Source organism: Thalia democratica, chromosome 6 (assembly GCF_965202585.1).
Source record: "Thalia democratica chromosome 6, ktThaDemo2.hap1.1, whole genome shotgun sequence".
Classification (NCBI taxonomy): domain Eukaryota; kingdom Metazoa; phylum Chordata; class Thaliacea; order Salpida; family Salpidae; genus Thalia; species Thalia democratica.
This window is the reverse complement of record NC_139170.1, coordinates 19735289-19757851: the sequence shown is the minus strand read 5'-3', so window position 1 is coordinate 19757851 and position 22563 is coordinate 19735289. Positions and strand designations below refer to the sequence as shown.

At 25.7% G+C, this 22563-nt stretch overlaps 1 protein-coding gene across 1 annotated transcript; it reads left to right on the top strand.

Annotated features, from left to right (window-relative positions):
- The first annotated feature begins 6574 nt into the window (after window positions 1–6574).
- Window positions 6575–21678, top strand: LOC145838255 (cytosolic beta-glucosidase-like). Its single transcript, XM_082945818.1, has 9 exons — window positions 6575–6712; window positions 9362–9501; window positions 9650–9825; window positions 11173–11348; window positions 13022–13212; window positions 16466–16619; window positions 16910–17044; window positions 18397–18597; window positions 21237–21678. Exons 1-9 carry the CDS (start codon window positions 6634–6636, stop codon window positions 21446–21448), a joined length of 1464 nt encoding a protein of 487 aa, XP_082801944.1. The 5' UTR covers window positions 6575–6633; the 3' UTR covers window positions 21449–21678.
- The last annotated feature ends 885 nt before the right edge of the window (window positions 21679–22563 follow it).

Genomic DNA, 22563 nt, shown 5'->3' with positions numbered 1-22563 from the left:
GTTCATATATATTGTGACGTAATTATTAGATACACTTTTTTCAATGATTAGTAACCAGTAAGTATTTAGAATCAGTACTTACTTCATTTTCATGTAAGTAGTTTATATTATGATTTGTAGTTTTATTTTGTATTTTTACTTTAATTTATTTAATTTAGACTTAATATTTACAAATATTATATAATTTTATAACAGTCGGATATAACATTAAGTATTTTATCTAATATTAACCATTTTACCTATAAAAATCTATAGCAGTTATTTTTTATTTTTAATGGACACCTGTATATACCTACTTTAGCTTCTATCCTTTCCTTACAGTATTTATTTTTTTACAGAACTCAGTTGAAGTGTGTTAACTCGTTTAACACACAGAAACATATGTCAGTGTAATAAAAGAAGGATACTCTATAATTTGTTATTTTTATATATTCCAGTGAACTTGTTTCGCTAGGATCTTTTGTTAACAAACGCTTAAATTTATATTTTGAATAGTTATTCTAATTTAAATGATCGAAATATATATTTAATCGTTTGCTAACAAAAGATCCTAGTGAAACAAGTTCACTGGAATATAAATAAAAACAAATTATGCATGATCTTCCTTTATTGTACCAACGTATGTTTCTGTGTGTTAACTAATCAACACACAGAAACATATGTTGGTACAATAAAGAAAGATTACTGTATAATTTGTTTTTATTTTAATTTATATATATACATATATGTATTGCAAGCCACATACTTATAGGTTTAAGTTACATTTAGCCCAGGTAATTTATTTTATTTTTAAATGTTGACTATTCTTGTACACTTTTAATCACTTTGATATTTTTTCATTAATTACATTAAGTTAATGCAGGGGTAGGCAATCCGCGTTCCACTTACATGTAATTCTGGCCTGCTAAACCAAAAACTGTTATGAAGAGTTGAAAAAATGTCTCAGGCATAATTAACTAAACATATGAATACAATAGATATTCTAAAAATTTTTAATGAAGAGTAGAAAAATTGTCTCAGGTATAATTTACAGGAGATGTCAAACTTACACTAGTAGTACATATGAAACCTTTTATACATAAGACATAGTTTTTATTTTATACTCATTCTATTGTTTAAAGTATAAAAGTTTATATATATAGTATTAAGATAAAGACAAAAAAATCACAAAAAATAATTGACATACCTAAGGACGACTTGGGATTTTTAAATATTATAATATCGTTACTGTATACTTACACTAGAAATTCTACGGGCAAAAAAGGTCCCGTTGTCTTATTACTCACAGTGCATTAAGTTATAAGTTTGGGTGCACAACATTTACTTTGTTCATAATGTACATATATTTTTATCAGCATCAAGACCACTGCTATTGAGCATTATGAAAACTTGTAGCTTTAAAACAATAAAAGTAGTAGAAAAATGCCTAATTCTGCTATTTTCTTATCCACTTATATTAGTAACAAATATGTAGTAACATATTTTAAAGTTTTAAAAACAGTTTAAGCACTTATTTGTAACTAAATACCAAGGTTTTTTTTAGTGTTTGTTGCATAATTTTTACAAGGTTAAAAAAAAGTAAAATGTATTAGTATTTTAGAAACATAATATATTTATAAACTAAACAACTTAAATAAAACTATTTAACAAAACTACTTATATTTGTGATATAAAAAAATATCTAACCAAATAGTCCGTAACTGTTGCGCATAAATAATTAATCTATAAGTTAAAAATAAAAACAAAAAATGTATTAAATTGTATATATAACTAATAGATAAAATAAATTTCAAAAAATAAGAAAATTGTAATTTAAACGATAAAAAAATTAGTTTAATTATAGATTTATAGTTTAATTATAAAACATTAGTTTTCGATTTTAACTATACTACAAGTAGTTTTTTATTAAAACAAGTGAATATAAATATCTAAATTTTACTATACAGTAGTTTGTAAATACTGATCCTAACAAAGCAAGTTCTTTAGATTATATAATAATAATAATAACAGTTTGCAAAGAACTTTTCTTTATAATGTATTATTTTCTTGCAGTACTTATATTCAAAGAACTCCGTGGAGCTGTGTTGATTTGTTTAACATAGAGAAAAGTATGCTAGTTAAATAAAGAAAAGTATGTACTGTCCAAATTGTATAACATGAAAATAGATTATTAAAACTGAAAAATTAGATTGGAAACTTTACACAGATAATTTTGTTTGGATAAATTTTCTGTTTTTATTAGTTTTTGGTTTTATTAATTTGTGATAATTAATACGGTCCGGTCGGTACATCACCAAGCTTTTATTTCAGCATACTGAATACATGAGAACATAAGTTTTAAAACCACAAAGTCGTATAAAAGTTGTAAAGAGGCAATTTTTCTAAAATAAATTAAAAATTTTAAAAACGTAGCGAAAGGTCTAACCAATGAGTAAAATTGTAAAAATAAAACAAAACAAAAAAATAGTAATAAAAAATATTAAAAATTAGTATAATTTATAGTAATAGCTATGCTTTAGTAAGACTATCTAATTTTACCCATATTTTAGAAAATAATCTGAGTTATAAAAAAGTACTAAAAATCTAAATTAAAATTGCTATTGTTTTACAAATTAGTTTCATAATCGCCTTTATTAAAAAGATGATTAACAAAAGTTAAAATTACTTGAGTTAGAATTATCGTGCAGTCATGCATCTGATCTGAGTTGTCGAAATGCTAATGTTGTTATATGTCAATTGAGAACTTATGCCAATAAACTTTTGTTTATTCAAAAAACTTCATGCTCAAGTAATCAAAGCAGTTCTTTTTAACTACTTTGCACTCGACCCCATTATTAACATTAATGAAGCTTTTTCACAACAGAAATCTTAAACTAAATGACTATTTTACAAAAAATCTTATATTTTTTATTCAATTTAAAAGGTATAGAATAAATACGAAAACTTAATTTAGAAGTTTTGGTTAAAAAACATAGATCTTTTATTCTAATTTTCGTTTGTTTATAGAAAATTTAGGTAATGAAAGTGACAGTCTAAACAACATTAGATTTATACACAGTAAATATTTTTTTTTCTTTAAAAACGAAAAAACACTAGTTAAATAAGCCTTTTAGTTTACTTGAACGTTAAAAAGTATCCAAATGGTGTGCGAATCGATTACCAAAAGTTTTTTTTTGTGCACCAAGTTCTAGGACCAAATACTTTTAGTGCTTTTTGTCGTTCAATAAACAGTACGTTGAACAATTATGTAAAAAGATTATTTAAAGTTTGGTTTAATATATTTATAAAATATTAGCTTTTGTAATTTTGTTATATATTTGTAGTTCAGTCAAAAGCAGTAGCTAAAGCTAGCATATTTTTATTCTGTTAAAAATAATTTCTTAAAAACCTTTATCCAAAAAATAAACACTATAATACTTTAAGATAACATATGCCGAATACTTTACACCGACCTGCTTATAATAACAAAATTTTTTTTTTTCAGTGGTGTTTGTTTAAAAATAGTATAATTTTCATAAATACTACTTAAAAACTTAAGTTTACTGTTAGTTTAATTAATGAAAGTACTTAACTTAGAATATACTTTTTAAGGTTACCTAGGTTTAAACCCTGCTGAAAAATTGAAATACTTTTCTACACAGGTTATTTCCCTATTATAAAATATATTTTACACAAACATAAATGATCTATTCAATGATGTAGTTTGTAGGTAACACAACAGGTAAAATTGTAGTATTTTTAAACTTTTTTTTGTCTTGTTCTGTAAAGCAAAATCAATGTATCCTTAAAAACATACATATACATGATATTTAGCTTAAATCATTTTTTTAATAACTACCATTGGATCAACTTCAAATTTAAATAGCATGAAATAAAGTCTTTTTTTTTATGGTAAAAAAACATCAGTCTCAAACTCTACCCCTTGCAACGATAAACGTTTTCTGGGGAAAAGTGAGTGTGTTACATCATATGTAATTTTACCTGCCCCAATAATATTTAACTTTAACTATCCAAAAATAAAATAAACAAAAAACTATATTTTAAACAAATAAAAAGCCCTTGGTGACACGCCATTTGGAGAACACTCACAAGGCTAAAATCTCAACACTAAAAACCACAAAGTGTGGGAAAATCATGAAGCTCAAATCCCCAAGTAAGTGTTCACCGGCACAACAACAAAAAAATCACACCAACAATCCAATCATGTGATCACCGCCACCAAAGTGAACTCACAATCAGCTGTTGAGCAAATGCATAAAACTAGTATTATAATGAATACATTAGCATTAAATAACTATCTTAAAGCTTGATAATTAACTAATTTACTGAAATGGTACTCAGAAAAAAAAATCAAAAAATTAAGCTAAATTAGAAAAAAAATAAATAGATAAAAATTAAACAAAAACTATTAAGAAAAATGTAGTTTCTGAAACTTGTATTGGTGGAATTAATTTTAGTCTAATAAAAGTAAGAAAAAAAAAAAAATTTATGCATTAATAATTAATATATACAGTTAACAAATAAATATAACAAAAATATAATAAAAACTGGATAGTAGCAAAAAAAAAAAAAAACAATCACGCACAACCATACAATATATTTCCCCATCAACAGACCAAAACCAGCCAATCATGATCAGAGTAGACACAAACAAAATTGACCATACATATAATAAGAGAAACAGATAAAAATAACAACCAAAAGCAATTAATCAAAATCTGCATGCAACACAAAATATTCAACCACAGCACTCTAAACCTACTCAGTATACTGGCTCAACAAGAATTTTTTGTAACTATATTTAAACTGATCTTTTTTTAGGTTTTTAAAAATTTCTGGAACACTAGACCACAACTTAGGGCCCAAATACTTGAAGGAGTTTAGGCCAAGTTGTGTTCTAGGTCTTTCAATAACAAAATTATTATTTTTTGAATGTCTTGTATAGTGTGTATGAACCATACTTACTGGAGTAAAACTGTGGTCAACCTCAAATCCTCTCAAAGTATTCAGCATCAACTTACAAACTTGCAAATTAAACACCTCATTAAATTTCAGTATACCAGTTTTTAAAAACAATGAATTTGTAGGAGTCAGTGCAGGTACGCGACAAACATATCTTACAATTCTTTTTTGCATACAAACAATTGGTTTCAAATGACAACTAGCAGCACCACCCCAAACAGATATACAATACAGGATATGAGGATAAAACAAACTATAATACACCATTTTCAAAGTACTCGTATCCAAATAATATCTTAATTTTGACATCATAAAACAACTTCTTGAAAGCTTAGACTTAAGGTACTTTAAATGTGCCTTCCAATTTAAATTATCGTCTAATACCACACCTAAGTATTTAATATTTTCACTCTGCTCAATCACAAAACCATTTACCTTAACACTGAATTCATTCTTTTTTGCAGTTCTATTAAACAGCAAAAACTTAGTCTTTGAATAATTAATAAACAATCTATTTTTACACAGCCATTCATCAATTTTCTTCAACTCCATATTTATAACAACATTAACATGGTCAATATCACAATGTTGATAACTCTGACAAGCATCGTCTGCAAACCATCTCAATTTAATATTTGTAGCTGAAAATATGTCATTTATATATACAAGAAACAACAATGGACCAAAACAAGAACCCTGAGGTATCCCAACATTCAAAATTTCACGCTCAGAAACAACATTATTTACAACAGTAGACTGACTTCTATCTTTTAAATAACTTTCAATAAAATTTAACATTGAGCATTTTATATTATAACATTTAAGTTTTGATATTAGAATTTTATGGTTAACAGTGTTAAAAGCTTTAGCAAGATCCAAAAAAACAGAACAATTTACCTTTTTTTTTCACCAGCCTCAATTAGTTCCTCAACAATCTGATTTACTGCTAACTCAGTCGTACTATTTTTTCTAAACCCATATTGTTTGCAGTGCAGTAAATTATTTGACAGAAAATAACCACTCAGTCTCTCACACACCAATGACTCAAAAATTTTAGAAAAAGGAGACAAAAGAGAAATAGGTCTATAATTATTTACATTGTTTTTTTTACCATTTTTATAAATCGGCACTACCTCAGCATGTTTAAGAGAATTAGGAAACACACCATACTCAACACAACTATTATACAACATAGAAAGATAGGGAGAAATTATTTTTGCACTAAGCTTCACAAAACGAAAAAGCTTTCAGCAAAAAAGTAAATAAGTATTAAAAGTAGTAAAGAGGCGATGTTTTAAAATGGGAGCAATTGTATTTAAATTATCTGCCAAGGTGGTGTTTATTAAAATAAATTATAAATATTAACTATTACTTAACTTGCTGCTTTTGAAACATTAAAACAAATTTTTAGCTCTATTATAATGACATTAAGCAAATTTTTGCCTTTTTAACTTTCCTCATTATATATACTGTATTTATAATATACTGTAAAAAATATGAAATCTAAAATAACTTGATTATGTATTTTGTTGTAAGTTTTACAAGCTTTTTATAACTAAAATAATTATAATAATTTAAAAACTTAAAACTTTGAAAATAAAATTGTTTGTACAGATTTAGTCTTTTCAAAAAACATTAGTTTAAGAAGTTTGTTTTTATTTTCTGAATAAAATGGAGAATGAAAAAGTTTTTGGTTCATTTCCAGATGGATTTATGTGGGGAACTGCAACTGCTTCTTACCAAGTTGAAGGTTTTAGTTATTTTTTTTTATCTCACTTTAAGTTAGCTGGACTTTTATTTTTTAATTTAAAAATAAAAACCTGTTATAACCACTCAAAATAAACTAAAATAGTTTTAAAGGTTAGTTATATCTACTTCTTTTTTCAACAAGCATTTACATTCATATTTAACTTGATACAAAAGTTTTAGTTTTAAATTTATAAGTAAATTATTTACAAAACAAAATGTACCACTTTCAAAAATTTTAGCCCACTTAAATATTTACATAAATATTGCAGTTGATATTTACCTGACTTGCTAATAAGTTCTGTTTTCAATATTAAGAATAACTCCTTATTTATTATATTAAGTTTATCTAGTTTAAATAAATGACTGATCTAAATGAATAATAAAAAATAGTGAAGTATAATACAATGAACAACATAGTTCTACAAACCAGCTACTAGCTCATCAAAAGATCAAAAATTAATCTTTATTTAGAAGGAGTTAGAAAGTTTATAAAGATATATTACAGAACTTGTCTTTAGAAACAATTAATAGAAGTTTATCAAAGCTTAATCTGAAAATATTAAAGCAAGAATCTTAATTAAAAGGATTTGAAAATCTATACAAATAACAAAAAAAAAATAGTTAGAAGTCCATGCTAAGTCCATCTTGACCAATTGGGAATGCTGGTCATCTTTCTTTTGCTATTTACTTCACGTTCAAACTTCCCTAGCACATTTGGTCATTAGGCAATTAACATATCATTTCTCTTGGAACCACCAAAAAAAGAATGTGCTCTTATTCTACTTGACTTGTTGTTTGACTAGTATTGGTACCATTGTAATGGTCACCAACATTTCCAGAAAGTTAGAAAGTTCAAAGAAATTCATCACTAAATATATTTTCATAACTTCTACCATAGAAAACTTGTGATTCATTGTCCTGCTCTACTATATTTGTTGGGATTTGGCTGTAATAACATTTTTTATATCTGCTAAGTTGATCATAATATTTCCTGCTCCTGCTGTATCTTATTTATTTACTGGATTCTATACTGGGGATTCTATACCTGGATGAGGACTTAAAGTTACTTTTGCAGAGAAGTTTTGAGTATCTGTAGTAATAAGAAGGCAATCTTCTATAGCCTCCACAACTAGATGACTCGTACCTTTCATCTTTTTTTGTTTGGTGAGAAGATTCTTTATCACTAGCAGTTAATTGAATATGTCATTTCTTGCCTTTAATCATCATTAAATCCATTCTATCTGTGGAAGCATATCTCTGATATGTTTAAATTCAGGTTGATTTTTTGGTTTGCTAGCTTGTTTATACACTGCAATACCTAAAATTATCCAAATGCCTGTCTCCGTTGTGACTTAATATGACTTCAATCAATTTTTTCTCTACCTCTTGCTGCAAATGTCATCTTTGAATGGTAGAAACTTGTGTGTGCAACAAGAATGAAGTCTTTGTAGAAAAATATTTGATGCAGTATTTACACTGAAATACTTCAGTTTTCCACACTGCTCCTTATTGTGCATCACATGGTTGTAATTCTTTAACATGAGATTATAATACACTTGATACATCTAAGACCTCTTTCCTGGCAAATCCTGTCTTTGCAGCTAGAAAATGACCTCTTTGTGCTCCTTTATGTCTACACGGTATTTTCTGTCCAAAATGTTGCTGGTAAGTTCTTTTCTTCTGCTGACACATCTCTCTTAAAGGTTATTTCATAAGTTTTGTGCAGAATTTTTATGTAAATCAAACATTTTTACACTTAAAGCAAGCTGGAAAGTACTGGAAAAATTTAAAAGTCACTTATCTAAGTTTTATGGATTCTGTATGTTGTTTGAAGCAAAGTTAATTTTTTATTTAGAAACATTCTACAATAAATTCAAAATTATGTCACAATGTGTTTTTTGTTTTGTGTGATTTGTATGTATTTGTAACTTTTAACTTAAATGGCTAAAAATTTCTTTGCAATAAGTATATGTACCATTTGTTATTTCTACTTGTTAAACTTTAATAAAAAGCCTTTTTAAGTTGGCTCAGTCAAATATTTATTTTTATAATTAATTTTTATTATACAAATAAAAAAACTACATTTGAAAATTGTTCACAACTTATTTATGGCTTTCATGGTTTCTCAAAGCATCATATATTTTTTACAATGAACAATGTTTGCAGATCAATATGTCTAACTCATATAACCCATAAACAAAGCAATGTATTATTATTCTATGATTTGTAACTAAACCATGTTTATTTTTAGATGATAGTTCAAAATTAACTATTTTTCTTACTGCTTTGGGAGCCATAAAACCAGGTTTAAATTGAAAGTTTTAAGCAATATTTCGATAGAGTTTATTTTTTATTGATACCAGATATATTCAGCAAAGCAACAGTATAGTTCAAAAAGTCAATTCGCACTCAAAAAGTTAAAATACACAACATTTATGTGTGTAATAATGAATAATTCTATAGCTACTATAAAAACTTTATTATAATATTTTTAGTTTGAGTTGTATTAAAGAATCATGCTTTTAAAACAAAGCAAAGTTTGTGAAATTGATAGACATAAAGATTAAATACTTTTTTTTTGTATGTTATATTTTATTTCTTAAAACCAAATTTTTTTAAGTTATTAATGTTATCCTTAAAAAAATCATAGGAGCTTGGAACAAAGATGGTAAAGGCGTGAGTGTTTGGGATACTTTTTCTCACACTGATGGAAAAATAGAGGACAAATCAAATGGAGATGTTGCTTGTAATTCTTACGAAAATTTCCAGCAAGATGTAGACATGATGAAAGTATATATGTGTTTTTCTTTTTTTGAAAAATTTTCAGTATAATAAAGTTAATGTTTTTATATACAAAGTAGATAGACCATGCATCTTTAAGTGTGTATATTTTGTGCCAATAAACTTTAAAGAAAAGAAACAGAAAACATAATAACAGAAAATGAAAGTTAATCATTATCGCTTTTCATTATCATGGACTAGGCTACTACCAGAGGCAGATGCAAGCAAGTTTAATCAGGCAGGAGTAGATTACTACAACAAAGTCATTGACTCACTACTAGCTGCAGGAATTCAGCCTTGTGTCACTTTATACCATTGGGATCTACCACAATGGTTTGTTTTTATATAAATTATGCCTACTTTGTATTTTAACAATTTATCTCAATTAGTTTTCAGAGAAATTAGTATTTTAATAAAAAAAAATTCGAAGTCATCACTTAGAGATTTTTTAATAACAGTTTACAGTTATATTAATGTTTACTTGATAATGTTTTCTAAGCTTTTTTTTACCTTATTTATTCTTGTTCATACTATTTATCATTGTAATATTTAGTTCTTTATAAGCAATAAAGTTTGTAAATGTTAGTTTTAAGATTTTTTTACTATATTCTTTCTTATCTCTGCATCTAGTTTGTTTATTTGCAAAAAGATTTAGATATAATTTATTTTCAAATATTCAAAATTACAAACTAATGGTTTATTAATACAGATCATAACAAAGCAAGTTTGCTGAAATATATAATAAAAACATAATAAAAATAGTAACTAAGTAAGTAAATAGTAACTAAATTTAAAAAAAGTTTGATTTATAGTATAAAATCTTTTTTAAGAAAAAAAATGTTTTGTCTTATTTTCAAAATCTTCATTGTTAAAAATATTAAAACTATTTAAATAAAAATATACTATATTTTTTTTTGTTCTCAAAAAACTTATGTTTATACTACTTAAAATGAAAAAAAAAAACTTTTAATTAGAAAATATAAAGCAAATTTGTTGATATACAAATATGTTTTTAAAAATTATTTAATTTTTCATAAATGATTTATAAGTGGTATATAAAGTTTTAGCTTTTTTTAAATAAAGTTTCACAATGTCATGTTGTAAAGATTCATTTACTACTTAACTCTTTCAATGGCTAATTTATTCAAGTTAAGTGTTGATGTTTTAAATGAATTATTGCTAGCTTCAGTTATAAATTTGGTTTTTTCATCAGGGTTGCCAAAAAACCTGAAAACCTGGAAAAATATAGAATTTGACAATTTAGGCTAAAAAACTTGGAAAAACCTGGAATTTGAAAATTTTTGAAAAATCCTGGAATTTTTAACTATTTTAACATGTTCAATAGTAAAATTTCGACTTGACACAAAAATCTATCATATCGATAAAAAATAATTTTTTAGTCATCATCAAATTTTTTTTTTAATAAAAATTACATTTAAAATAGCTTTACAGTATCTTTTCAATGTTTTTATACTATTTAACACAGTTTCTTACCTTGAACTTAACTTTAAAGTAAAAATAGACCCAAAAACGTGTACTTATTAAAAACTTTAGGAAAATTTGCCAAAAAACATTTGGCAACCCTGTACTATATAAATATCTAAAAAATAAATCGTATATTACTGTACAAACAAAAATATATTATGTTAAAAAAAAACTATTGAAACTAGTGTTATGCAGCTTGCATGACAAAGGTGGATGGTTAGACGATATGATAGTGTCTAAGTTTGAAGAGTATGCCAACTTCTGCTTTAAAACCTTTGGTGAAAAAGTTAGATTGTGGATTACAATAAACGAACCTCACGTGAATTGCGCTTTTGGCTATGCAAGCGGTTTTCATGCTCCTGGAGTTCAAGGTATTTTTATTTTTTTAGAAAGAAAGTAGAAAACTTTTATTTCAATTTAAGATATATCATTTAGTGTTTTCAAAACAAATTTGTGATAAACTTTCAAAATAACTTTGTTTGTAAAATTAAGTTATTTAAACTTAAATTTTATGTCATATTATTAAAAATTTACTGTTGGATTATTTTCGTTTAACACTAAACTTTAAAAATAGTTATATCTAATTATTAAATAGATTCAACAGCTGTTATTTAAAGTGCGTTTTTTTGTTTATCTTGTAAATTAAGTTCATAGATTACATGTCATTTTTATACAACATAAAATGTTACCAACAAAAGTAAAAATATTATATAAATATTCAAAAATAAAACCGATATTCTAGTTAAGTTATAATATTTACTGTCCTTTACATTTTGTTTTTTTTGTTTTATTTTGTGGCTCAAATATTAAAAAACTACTAAATTTGTAGATATAGCTAGGTAAAGCCCGAGTATACAATAGGTTCCTTAAGGTAAAAGAAAGCTAAAACCAGATATAAGTATAAACATCACTAAAAATCTATATACTCCTACGTTTTTTTGAAATAAATTACAAAAGTTTTAGAAAATATTCCTTGCGATATTTAGAAAAGTCTGTAGTAACAATTTTTAAAAAAATTAGAAAATTAAAATTTTATGACTAAAATACAAAAAATATTTTTTTATTTATTTTTGAAAAAAAAAATTGAAAGTTTTCCTATGAGATTTTTTTTTGTATTGCAAGTAACATTTACTGAATATTCGAGGTATTTTGCTCAAAAAATGTACAAGGAGATAGAGTTTTAATGAAATAGTCTATTTTCGCCTCCTGTAAAGAACCTATTGAATTTTATAACTTCGTTCTCTTGTACCTCAAAACTTAGTTACAAAACAAACGATAAGAACTAACTGGTAGCTTAGTTATATGTGTATAAAATATAGACTAAATAAAAGAGTTTTACCTCTTATTTCCTTAATGATATATATATTGTCAAGTCAAAAAATCAGCTTTAATCAAAGCTTAATATTAATAATCCTTATAATTACACTACTTTACAACTTTACTCTTAATCTGAGTGTATTTTTATAATAATCTACTTTAGTGTACTTTTTTATTTATAGATAAAAATAAAAGTTCTCGACTAAAATATAAGGAGAATGATCAAGCGAGTGGAACATTGTATTGTTAATAGAATTTATAATTTTGAATTGAATAATCTACTCTAGTACAATAGATATCAATGAAAAACAAAAGGTTTCAATTTTTTTAAACAAGTAATTATTTTAAGTTGTTATGTATATAATAAACAATGAACCTCGCCGCACGATTAACAATTGTTTATTATCGATGGCGAAACATATCTCAACTTTGTTGATGATGGCCGAAGTAGATACTAAGTAAAAAAAGGTTATTATGATGTAATGATGTTTTTATTTGTGTATTATGTATGATGTTAATAAATTACTTTTGTTTGTAAAAGTATTAAATTCCGATTAACTATGTAATAATTTATTTGTGTGTATATCAATTTGAGTTAAGCAGTAGAATAGATGTTTATTTAATGATTATTTTATTCCAAATTAAATTCTAATCATTTTAAACATTTTTTTCCTACTATATAAAGGAAATATTTAGTTGTTAAAATATTTTTATTAACCTGCAACAGACCCACTAGTTGGCTTCTACAAAGTGTCCCGGACGATGCTTCTGTCGCACGCCAAAGCTTACCGCTTGTACGATTCCAAGTACAGAGCATCCCAGAAGGGCAGGATATCGATCACGCTCAATTCTGATTGGTGCGAGCCACGAGACCCGACTAATGAAGACGACAAGAAGGCTGCTGAATTTTATATTGAGGTTTTTAATTCTTGCAATTTTTTAAGTTTTAAACTTTTAAATACACTTTCAAACAAGGTAGCCACAGCATCCATTGATAAACGCTTTTTATAGAAAGTTTCTTTGTACATCCTTGACTTAGAATTCATTTAGAAAACTCTTAAACTTTGAAAAAATGCTATTATTACTAACATTCTTTTCAATGATAATATTCTAAAAAAAAATTTTACTGTTTTGTTTATTCTTACGATAAGTAGTGTTTTATTCAAAATTGTAGATTAAAGTCTACGTAAAAAATTGAATTAGTACAAATTATAGTTATCATTGTAACAAGTATAAAAATTAATACTATAGCTACTAAGATTTTTTATTTTTATTTTTTTAATTTAAAATTAGTTTAAGTTTTTATTTAGCAAAAAATGTTTAAGAACATTTTATTAATTACTATTAGTTGTTTGTAGAAAATGTTGGTGAAAATGTTATGTAAAAATTTAAAATTTATATAAAATAACTCAAACTACAAATTAACTGATAAGAGCGTTAAATATTAACTAGATAAGCAGTTGGTGACCTTTGAACAGAATTATTTACCTAACTTTCAACTTTGTACGCTTTTTATTTTGTAAATAGTTTTTGGTTTTTGTGTTGTTAACCGGTAAAATATTTTTGTTTTCCATTGTTTCATAATGCCTATTTGAAAGGTATAATATTAAAACTTATTATATATACAGTTATTAACTAAGTAATAATTTTTTTTCATCTACAGTTAAAAATAGCTTAGTTTTGTAAAGTAATCAAACTTTTATATTGTGTTTGAAATATTATTGGAGTTTTTAATCAAAAGTAGTAAAATAGTTTTGTATATTAGTTTTGCCTTAGTATTAGTATTAGTATGTTATTAAAAGTTTTGCCTTTAAAAATACCTATACAAAATGTTATCCTAACTTTTGTAAAAGTATAAACATATACTTTTTGATTAATTTTGATGTGGTTATTTCTTTTCACTAGTGTTTCAAACTTGTTAGGAATAATTAAGTACTGTAAAGCTGAAAAAAAAAATTATTTTAGTCTAAGATTACTTTAACCTTTACAGCTACTTCATGTAAAAAAAGTTTGTTTTTCTTATTAACAAGATGTTTTTTAAGCTCCTAATTTATTTATTTGTAAACGTTAAAAACTATTAACCTTTTATTTGATATAAGAAGTACAAAAGAAAGTAAATTAACTTAGTTCTGAAATTAAACAACTAGTTAGAAACAAGTTACGTAGGTTAATAATTTTACTACTTTTTTTGTCTCTAGTAGAAATCAATACTTATATTTAGTTTTTAGGTTTTTCATTGATTTTTGAAGTTTTGATTGCAAATAGTTTTTACTGTTTATAACTTTTGTATTTAGTACTCTAGTGTATTAGATGTAACTAATAAATTCTTTTTTATCACACTATTTCAAATAACTCTTAGTACATTTTCGTGAATTTGAAATTTTTGTTATCAGTGTATTAATACAATTAGTTATAGCTGGTGTTTTCCAGAATGTATATTTTTAAAGTAATATTAATCTATAATTAACTTAAAAGTTGTATTTAACTGCTGGTACACCATAAAAGTATAATAAAAATAAGTTTAAATTGTTTTAAAAAAAGTGATCTGTTTCATACTTTTAGAACAAGTAAAGTTTATCATGAATTGTTATTTGCGGCAGTTGTTCCCGAATAATTTTAAAGCTGTGAACAGTAAAACAAAATGTATTTTGTTTTTTTAGGAATTTTAATATTTTGGTCTTTTAGACATCGTACTATTTGTTACTATAGCATATTTTAGAACTTTTTAACAAAAATAAAAAAACTGTTTTACTAATTTAGTTTTAGTACTTTATTTTATTTTTATCTAGTTTTTGTGCAAAATTGATAAACACTGATTTAAATTCTAAGAGGCATTCAAAAATAACTTTTCAAAAGACATGGTAAACATATATTTTCTGCTTTTTACTTCACATTTACAACTTTATCAACTAAAATACACAAGTAAAAATTAAAAAAGTTAACTTGAAAATCATAATAATTCAAACGATAGTTTATGGTAACCTATCAAAAAATGTTTAACCTATAAATAAGTGTAATTTGAAATTAGTAGAAGTATACATATTACAATAATTAAACAATTGTAAATAAAAAGTAAAAGAAAACTATTAAAACAGTTTTATACAAACAAATTTAAAGCAAGTATTATAATAGTTTTTATAGATGAGAACTGTTTCGGCTAAAAACTTTCAACAAATATAGATTTTAGAACACGGTATAAATTATGCGCCATTACAACGATATAAAGAATCTATCATCATCGTAATGTTGAGGACATTGAGATCGTTTAGTATATGTTTCCAGATTGCAGAATAACTATTATATAGAAACTAAGATCCCTCGTTAAGCTATTTTATAACTGCTTTTGAAATATGTTTATTTCTTCTTCGATGAAATCTATGACATATTATACTGATGTACACAGTATCACAGTAGTATTTAAAAAAATAATTAATACTTATAAGCTGAACTTTTGTAAACAACAACTGACATATAATTATTAGCTATATAAACTATTGTAATGTTTGCTTTAATTTTGTGTTTTTTGTTTATTTTATTATGATTTTTTAACAATAGTTTACTGATCGATATTTGTTATTTAGGTTTTTACTAAATCTATTGTTAGTTGATAAAACATATTTGAGGGTTAGTTAATAATCATCTACTCCTTTTATAAGAATAAAGATTAAATTTTGTTAGTCACTTTTATATAGGTTCAAGGGTCGCAGGCCATTTTCGAGAGTCTGCTGGTCACACTTCATAGAAAAAAGTGTTCTGCGGACCGCAGTTGTAAAAAAAACAATGTGTTTATCTATAAGAAAAAATATTTGTTAACAAAAATGTGGTAAAATAAGTCAAAATAAATCACAAATAATTACTTATTATTAATTTAAGAGCCTAGGTTGTAATTTTATTGTTTTAAGTAGTATGTTTTTAATTAAAAAGTAAATCGCGGGTCGCAGTTTGCCGATTCCTGTGATAGTTGCTAATGTTTTAAATAAAAATTATAAATCGAAATTATACTTTAACAATGTCTTGAAAATTTATGAACGCCTTGTGCCTGTAGTTTTTAAATAAAGTTAGTACAACTAGTCAGCTATTTAATGTAATCTAATGCAAGCATAAAGTTAACAGACGTAGTAACTGATAGTTGACAAAACTTTTTCGATTGAAAGTCATGTTGTATTTTCAGAGTACTTTAGGGTGGTTCGCTCATCCAGTGTACATTGACGGTGATTACCCTAAAATGATGCGGGATGCTATCGACAAGAAGTCAGCGGAGTATGGCATGACTGGAATTGACAGGCTGCCAGTTATGAGCGATGAGGAAAAGAAACTCATAAAGGGTTGATTTTTTAAATTGTTACATTAACGTGTTGTAGTCGATTTCTTAAGATCACGGTTTTCAAGTTTGGAGCTCTCTTTGAAGTGATTTTGGCTGTTAGGCAATAGCTAGTAAGGGTACGAAAAGTTAGAGGGTAATTAACAAGTAAAGGGATGATATTTAATTTAAGGGGTCGATTGTTTGTTTTGTTTCTGCCAAGTGGGCTATTGTGAAAATTAATTTGGGAAACCCTGATTTAGGTAGTTCAGTTTTGTTTGTTTTTTTAGTGGTTACTTATAAATTATACTTCAGGTACGCATGATTTCTTTGGGTTAAACCACTATACAACGCAGCTAGCAACAAAACTGAGTGAAGAAACTAAAAAGTACCAGATGCATCCTGACCTTGATGCATTTATTCACCCAAACACTCAATGGGAAAAAGGAGGTAGGGTTACAAGCTAATAATTTTAAACATAGTTCAATTTTTTACTAACAACCTTTTTTAAACTTATAAAAGTAATCTTAATGATTTTCAGCTTTTTGTTTATATCGAAAAATTATAACACTTATTATTTCGTTGTGAGAAGTTTTATAAATCTTATTATTTATGTACAGAAAAATTTGAAAACTATTTTGTTTGCACATTTTAAATCTTCTTATTAACATAAGGTTTAAATGATTTAATTAGACCAATTTTGAGATTTATAAGTCTATTTGATTAAAAAAGAATATTTAAAAAATGTTTTAAAGTTGTATTTTAAGTTAAGTATCAAACTCGTAGTTGTTTAGTTTCAAATATGTTCTATAAACTTTAACTCTTTTATTTAAATATGTAATACCACGTTAAGTATATAGTCATCTAAAACTCATAATTCGTGTTTAATTTACACCTAAATTAAAATTATGGTTTTACTTAATATTTTGATATTTATAGTGCATAACTTTAAAGAATTAGAATAATTATAGGTTTTTATATTCTAAAAAGTTAGTTTTGTAAATGATGTAAAGTTTACTCAGGAGCCTTTTTACACAACTTAAAAAACTTTATTGTATATGTTGTAAGCTTGATAGTTTAAGTTTGTTACTAATATGAGAAATTTAGAAATAGTGAGTTTTGGTTGAAAGTCTTTTTAGATTTCGCCTAACAGAGGTTTCAAATAAAATATATTACAAATACAGTATAAGCTTTAAAACTCTAAGAGCACAATAAAGTTTAGTCGCGATGAATATTACAAGTTCTGAAATAAAGATTTTGGAATTCGGATGTAGATTAGCTCGGAGAGTTTATTTAAGTTCTTTTTTCTACTAAATTAGTAAATTTTCCTAATGTTGCAGCAGGTGCTACAAATGCTGTTTGGGTTTTTATTACCACAAACACGTGGAATATTTTCCTTTTTTTTTTTTTGCAATTTTTTACTTTCAAGATATCCTTTGAAATTTCTGTATCATTTCACTTGTATGTTTTGAAGTCACTCTTGTGTTTATACCATCTTTCTACAAACTACTTGTTGCACTTGTTGATTTTTATTAATTTAAGATTAGTTCGCCGAGACGATCATTGCTTTGTAGTGACGTTTTTTTACCAGCCATTTGTAATACGTTGGTATTAGTAATTCGTTCGGCAATTGCAATAATTTAAAGTATAATAAAAGCTTCTGGTAAAGGTCATAAGAATAAGGACATTCATGTATTTTTTACTACTATTCGAATTTTAAAAAGGCTTTATAAAATAAAACATTATAAAATATAATGTTTCAAGGAAATGGTTTATGTTATTTTGAACTCTATATTTTTTAGGATCAGAATGGTTGTATATAGTTCCATGGGGTCTTAGAAAGCTACTTTGTCACATCAAGAAGGCTTATGGTGATCCGACCATAATAATTACAGAAAATGGCTGTTCTTGGAGACAAAGTGCTGAAAACACAGATAAGAAAAATTTGGAGGATACCCAACGTTGCAACTACATAACTAATTATATAAATGAAGCACTTAAAGGTCTATCAAAAATGTTTTAACAAAAAAGCCTGATAAGGTTTAATTTTACTATCTCAGTTTGTATTTTTTTTGGAGTGGAATATTTTTCCATTTGAACATTATTAAATGATTTTATGATGTAATCTCTTACTATTTTATACTTTCTTTAATCTTACATTTTTCAAAGCCTTAGCGGTATTAATTATTAATCTAGACATATTAACTAAAGAAAACTTAAATCAGAGTAATAATGTAAAATAAACCAACGTTTAAAAATGTTTAAGTAGCAATCCATGCCTTTTTCAGTTTAGTTCAGGGGCGTCGCGTGGGGTGTTGCACTGCCGCAACTGCACCACCTTGAAATTTTCTAAGAAAAAAAATAAGTATCTATAACGTTTTCGTTATTTTTTTGAACGAAATCTCTTTTAAAACTTCAATTTTGAAAACGACCATTTTGCCCACTTCACTGCCGCAAACTCTTAGCTGACTGCCGCAAATGAACTCAAAAAAGCAAAATTTCTTCAAGAATTACCGCAAAATCAATATCTTGCGGTAAGTAAGCTAAGTTGAAAATTCCCTAAAACAGGACTTGCTTAAGTATCATCTACAAGCTATTGTAAACATAAAATAAAAACAAAGCAAGCTACTGCAAAGGATTAAACTTGAGTTTATGTACCCACATGATTTTTTAAATTTAACAGATCACTTCTATTAAAAGATTTGTCATAAATTGCATATTTTGAAAAAAAAGATAAAAACCCTAAATCACCAAAGTCTTAAAAATTTGATTTTTTATTTTAATCTGCATACTTAAACTTAACTATAACTGATTATTGTTATCATAAAGTTAATAAAATAAATAATAAAATTCAAGTTCTGAAAAAAAGAATTAAGAAGTTTATTATAAACTTCTTGTTCACTCTTACAGAAAAATATTTTAGATTTATATTAAATAAAAAATAGTAACATTGAAACAATCACATATTTAAATAAAGTAAATAGCCTTAATTAGAAACTTTGATTACTTAGAGTAGTTTAAAATTTTAGGAAAATTTAGTCTACCTCTACTTTATATAACTTTTGGTTTAATTTTTTCATAAACAAAGCAAAAATTTTAGATAGAATTGTTGAAACATGGTTGCCTTGCCTCATAATCAGGATAACTTAGAAATGTTAAAAACTCAAGATGACCCAAGATAAATTAAAACAGACCAAATTAGAAAAATATTCAGGCTGACTAAAGCAGTTTTAATTTTTACTCTGAAAATAACAAGGTTATTTAAAATTAAAAAATAAGTGTTTTACCCCTATGGCCACATGAAAACTAACTAACAAAACTTTTACTTCTATAATGGTTACATATTTATAAATTATCTTTAAAATTCTTGAAAAGTTCAACAGCCTCACAACTAAACTTAAAAAAGTTGAGCTCCTGAGAAAAATACTGTCATCAAAATGAAAAACAAATAAATATTAAATAAAGAAAAGATACCCTTAAAAAACTATTGAATTTTAAACCTCCAACAAAAACCATTAAAATTAGAAAAAAAGTTAATAAAAATGTTAATGTTTGTAAAAAAAAAAGTGCAAATTAGTGAGGAGTAAGGGGGGAGGGTGTATAGGCACTTTTTTACATGTTGTTCTTATTTTAACTTTTTCAGAAAGCTAATAGTTACTCTTTAATAAACTTGAAATTTCCAAATAAACTTTTAGTTACAACCAGTCAAAGCCAGAGAGTACAATGGTTTATTATACAAGGAGCAAACCAAAACAGCAAAAAATACAATTTTACTGAAAACCTATATTCTCCATCATTTTTAAAACAATTTTTAATTAAACTTTTTCATCCTAATTTTTTTAAACTTTATACTTTTGTTGAAGAGAAGTTTTCAATTTTTAAGTATCAATATATATTTTTATATATACAAAAAAAAAACTTTTGTTATAACTTTTTATTTCTTGGTGTTTTAAATATCTAATTTAGCATTTTTGTTTTGTTTTATAAAAGAAACATCTAAAGATTTTGAGGCCAACTTATAAAAAAAAGATATGATTTTAGTGATTTGATTTATTTGTTGTTTGAGTTTATATTATAAAAATAAAGATTCATTTGTACCTCTGACTGTGAATTACCATATCTCAAAAATTTTAAGAATTTTTTATATTGATAAAAGATGACTTGTAGTTAAATTAAAACTGTATAAAGTAATTTCAGTAAAATAATTCTAAAGTAGATGTTAAGGGCATAAAGGGGGGGTAAAACATTTTTTTAAACACTGTTTTAGTTTGTGCCTCCCATTATGAACCTTTTGTTGCCTTTGACTTTGACCGGCTATATCTTAAAACATATACTGAATTTTTAAAATCTGTAAAAAGCATCTTGTAGCTTAGTAAAAACTACATAAAATAAGATCAAATTGTTTCATCCGCCCTATGCCCTTAAAAGCAAAGCTTATCTTCAGGTGTAGCAAAAGTTCAGTTGTTTTCAAACTTGACAGTAAAAACATATTTTTATTAAAACAATTGATATTTTTTAAATTCTGCACCACCTAAAAAAAATACCACGCGACGCCACTGGTTTAGTTTAATAAATATCCTTTAAAAGCTTACAGACAGAAATGCCGAAATTTTCACTAGTTTTCAAACCAATAATTTTACAGCTTATAAGCTGGACGGAGTCAAATTAGAAGGTTACTTTCTATGGTCCTTAATGGACAACTTTGAATGGGCAGCAGGTTACTTGGAAAGATTCGGGCTGCACCACGTAGACTTTGAGGACAGCAAAAGAACTAGAACACCTAGAAAGTCGGCTCTTGTTTACCGAGAGATAATTGAAAACAACGGGTTTGCTAAAAACCGGAAAAAGTTTTAAATATATATTAAGCATGGTTAAAAGTTTTTCTTTTCATTTTAGACTAGAATCACTTTCAAACCTTTTACTTATTATCATGTTATTTTTTAGTTTTGAATTATGGTTTTATACAAATAATTAAGAGATATACTTTTAGGAATTTAAACCTTTCGTTTTAATGTTTTGTAATGAAGTATTGCTAGCAACCCTTTTACGTTTACTACAAGTCATTTTTTATAAGACTGTTGCTACCTATTATTGCTGTTTTTTTAAGTGCAATCATTTTAGCTCAAGTTGTTTATTCAATTTACACTGAATTTAATAAACTGATTTTCATTCGTTAATAAAAAAATATTAAATAATGTATCCATACCCCACACTGGGCCAAAATTGCTCTAAACTTAATTTTAATATTAAGTTTTAATGTAGCCAAAGATAATATCTAATAGACTTTTCAAACTAAACAAGAATATTTCTATCAGAACATAAGGTATCAAACTTTAAGTTGTAGTTATCTAAAATATTGTCGTCTCCGCTCGTTTTATATCTAAAATTAGTTTATTCAATTAAAATGAAGCAAGTTGATCTCATGCTATTTTTTTCTTTGTTTTAAGCTGTTCTACGAAACATTTACAGGTGTTTAGTAGATATTAAACATAAAGTTTTTAAACCAGAACAGGACATTTTTCACATGAATTATTCAGTAAAAATTTAAGTTCGAAAGGGTAATTATTCTGGTTTTAAATAGTATAATGACTATAATTGTTTAAAAAAATTGAAAATAAATTTAATTTTGAGCTTTAAATAGTAGTATTTTATTAATTTTATTTAAACCTTTATGTTTGAAGAATAAATACTTATTTATAGTAAGCTCCTACTCAAAGTACCTCAATCTTTGAAAGTTTACTAGGGTGTCAACAAAAAAAAACATGCAAAAATGCTGGAGAGATTTGATAATACTACTTATTTAATAGACAAAGAGTTATGATACCTCTTTTAAACTATAAAAAAAGCAATTAAATTTTTTTTTTCATTTTACCGTAGTTTTTCGATTTGAAAAGACATTTAAGTTTGATGTAAGGAAAACCCTAAAATCGCCATTTGCAAACTGGCATAATTTTTGGTGTGAACGGATT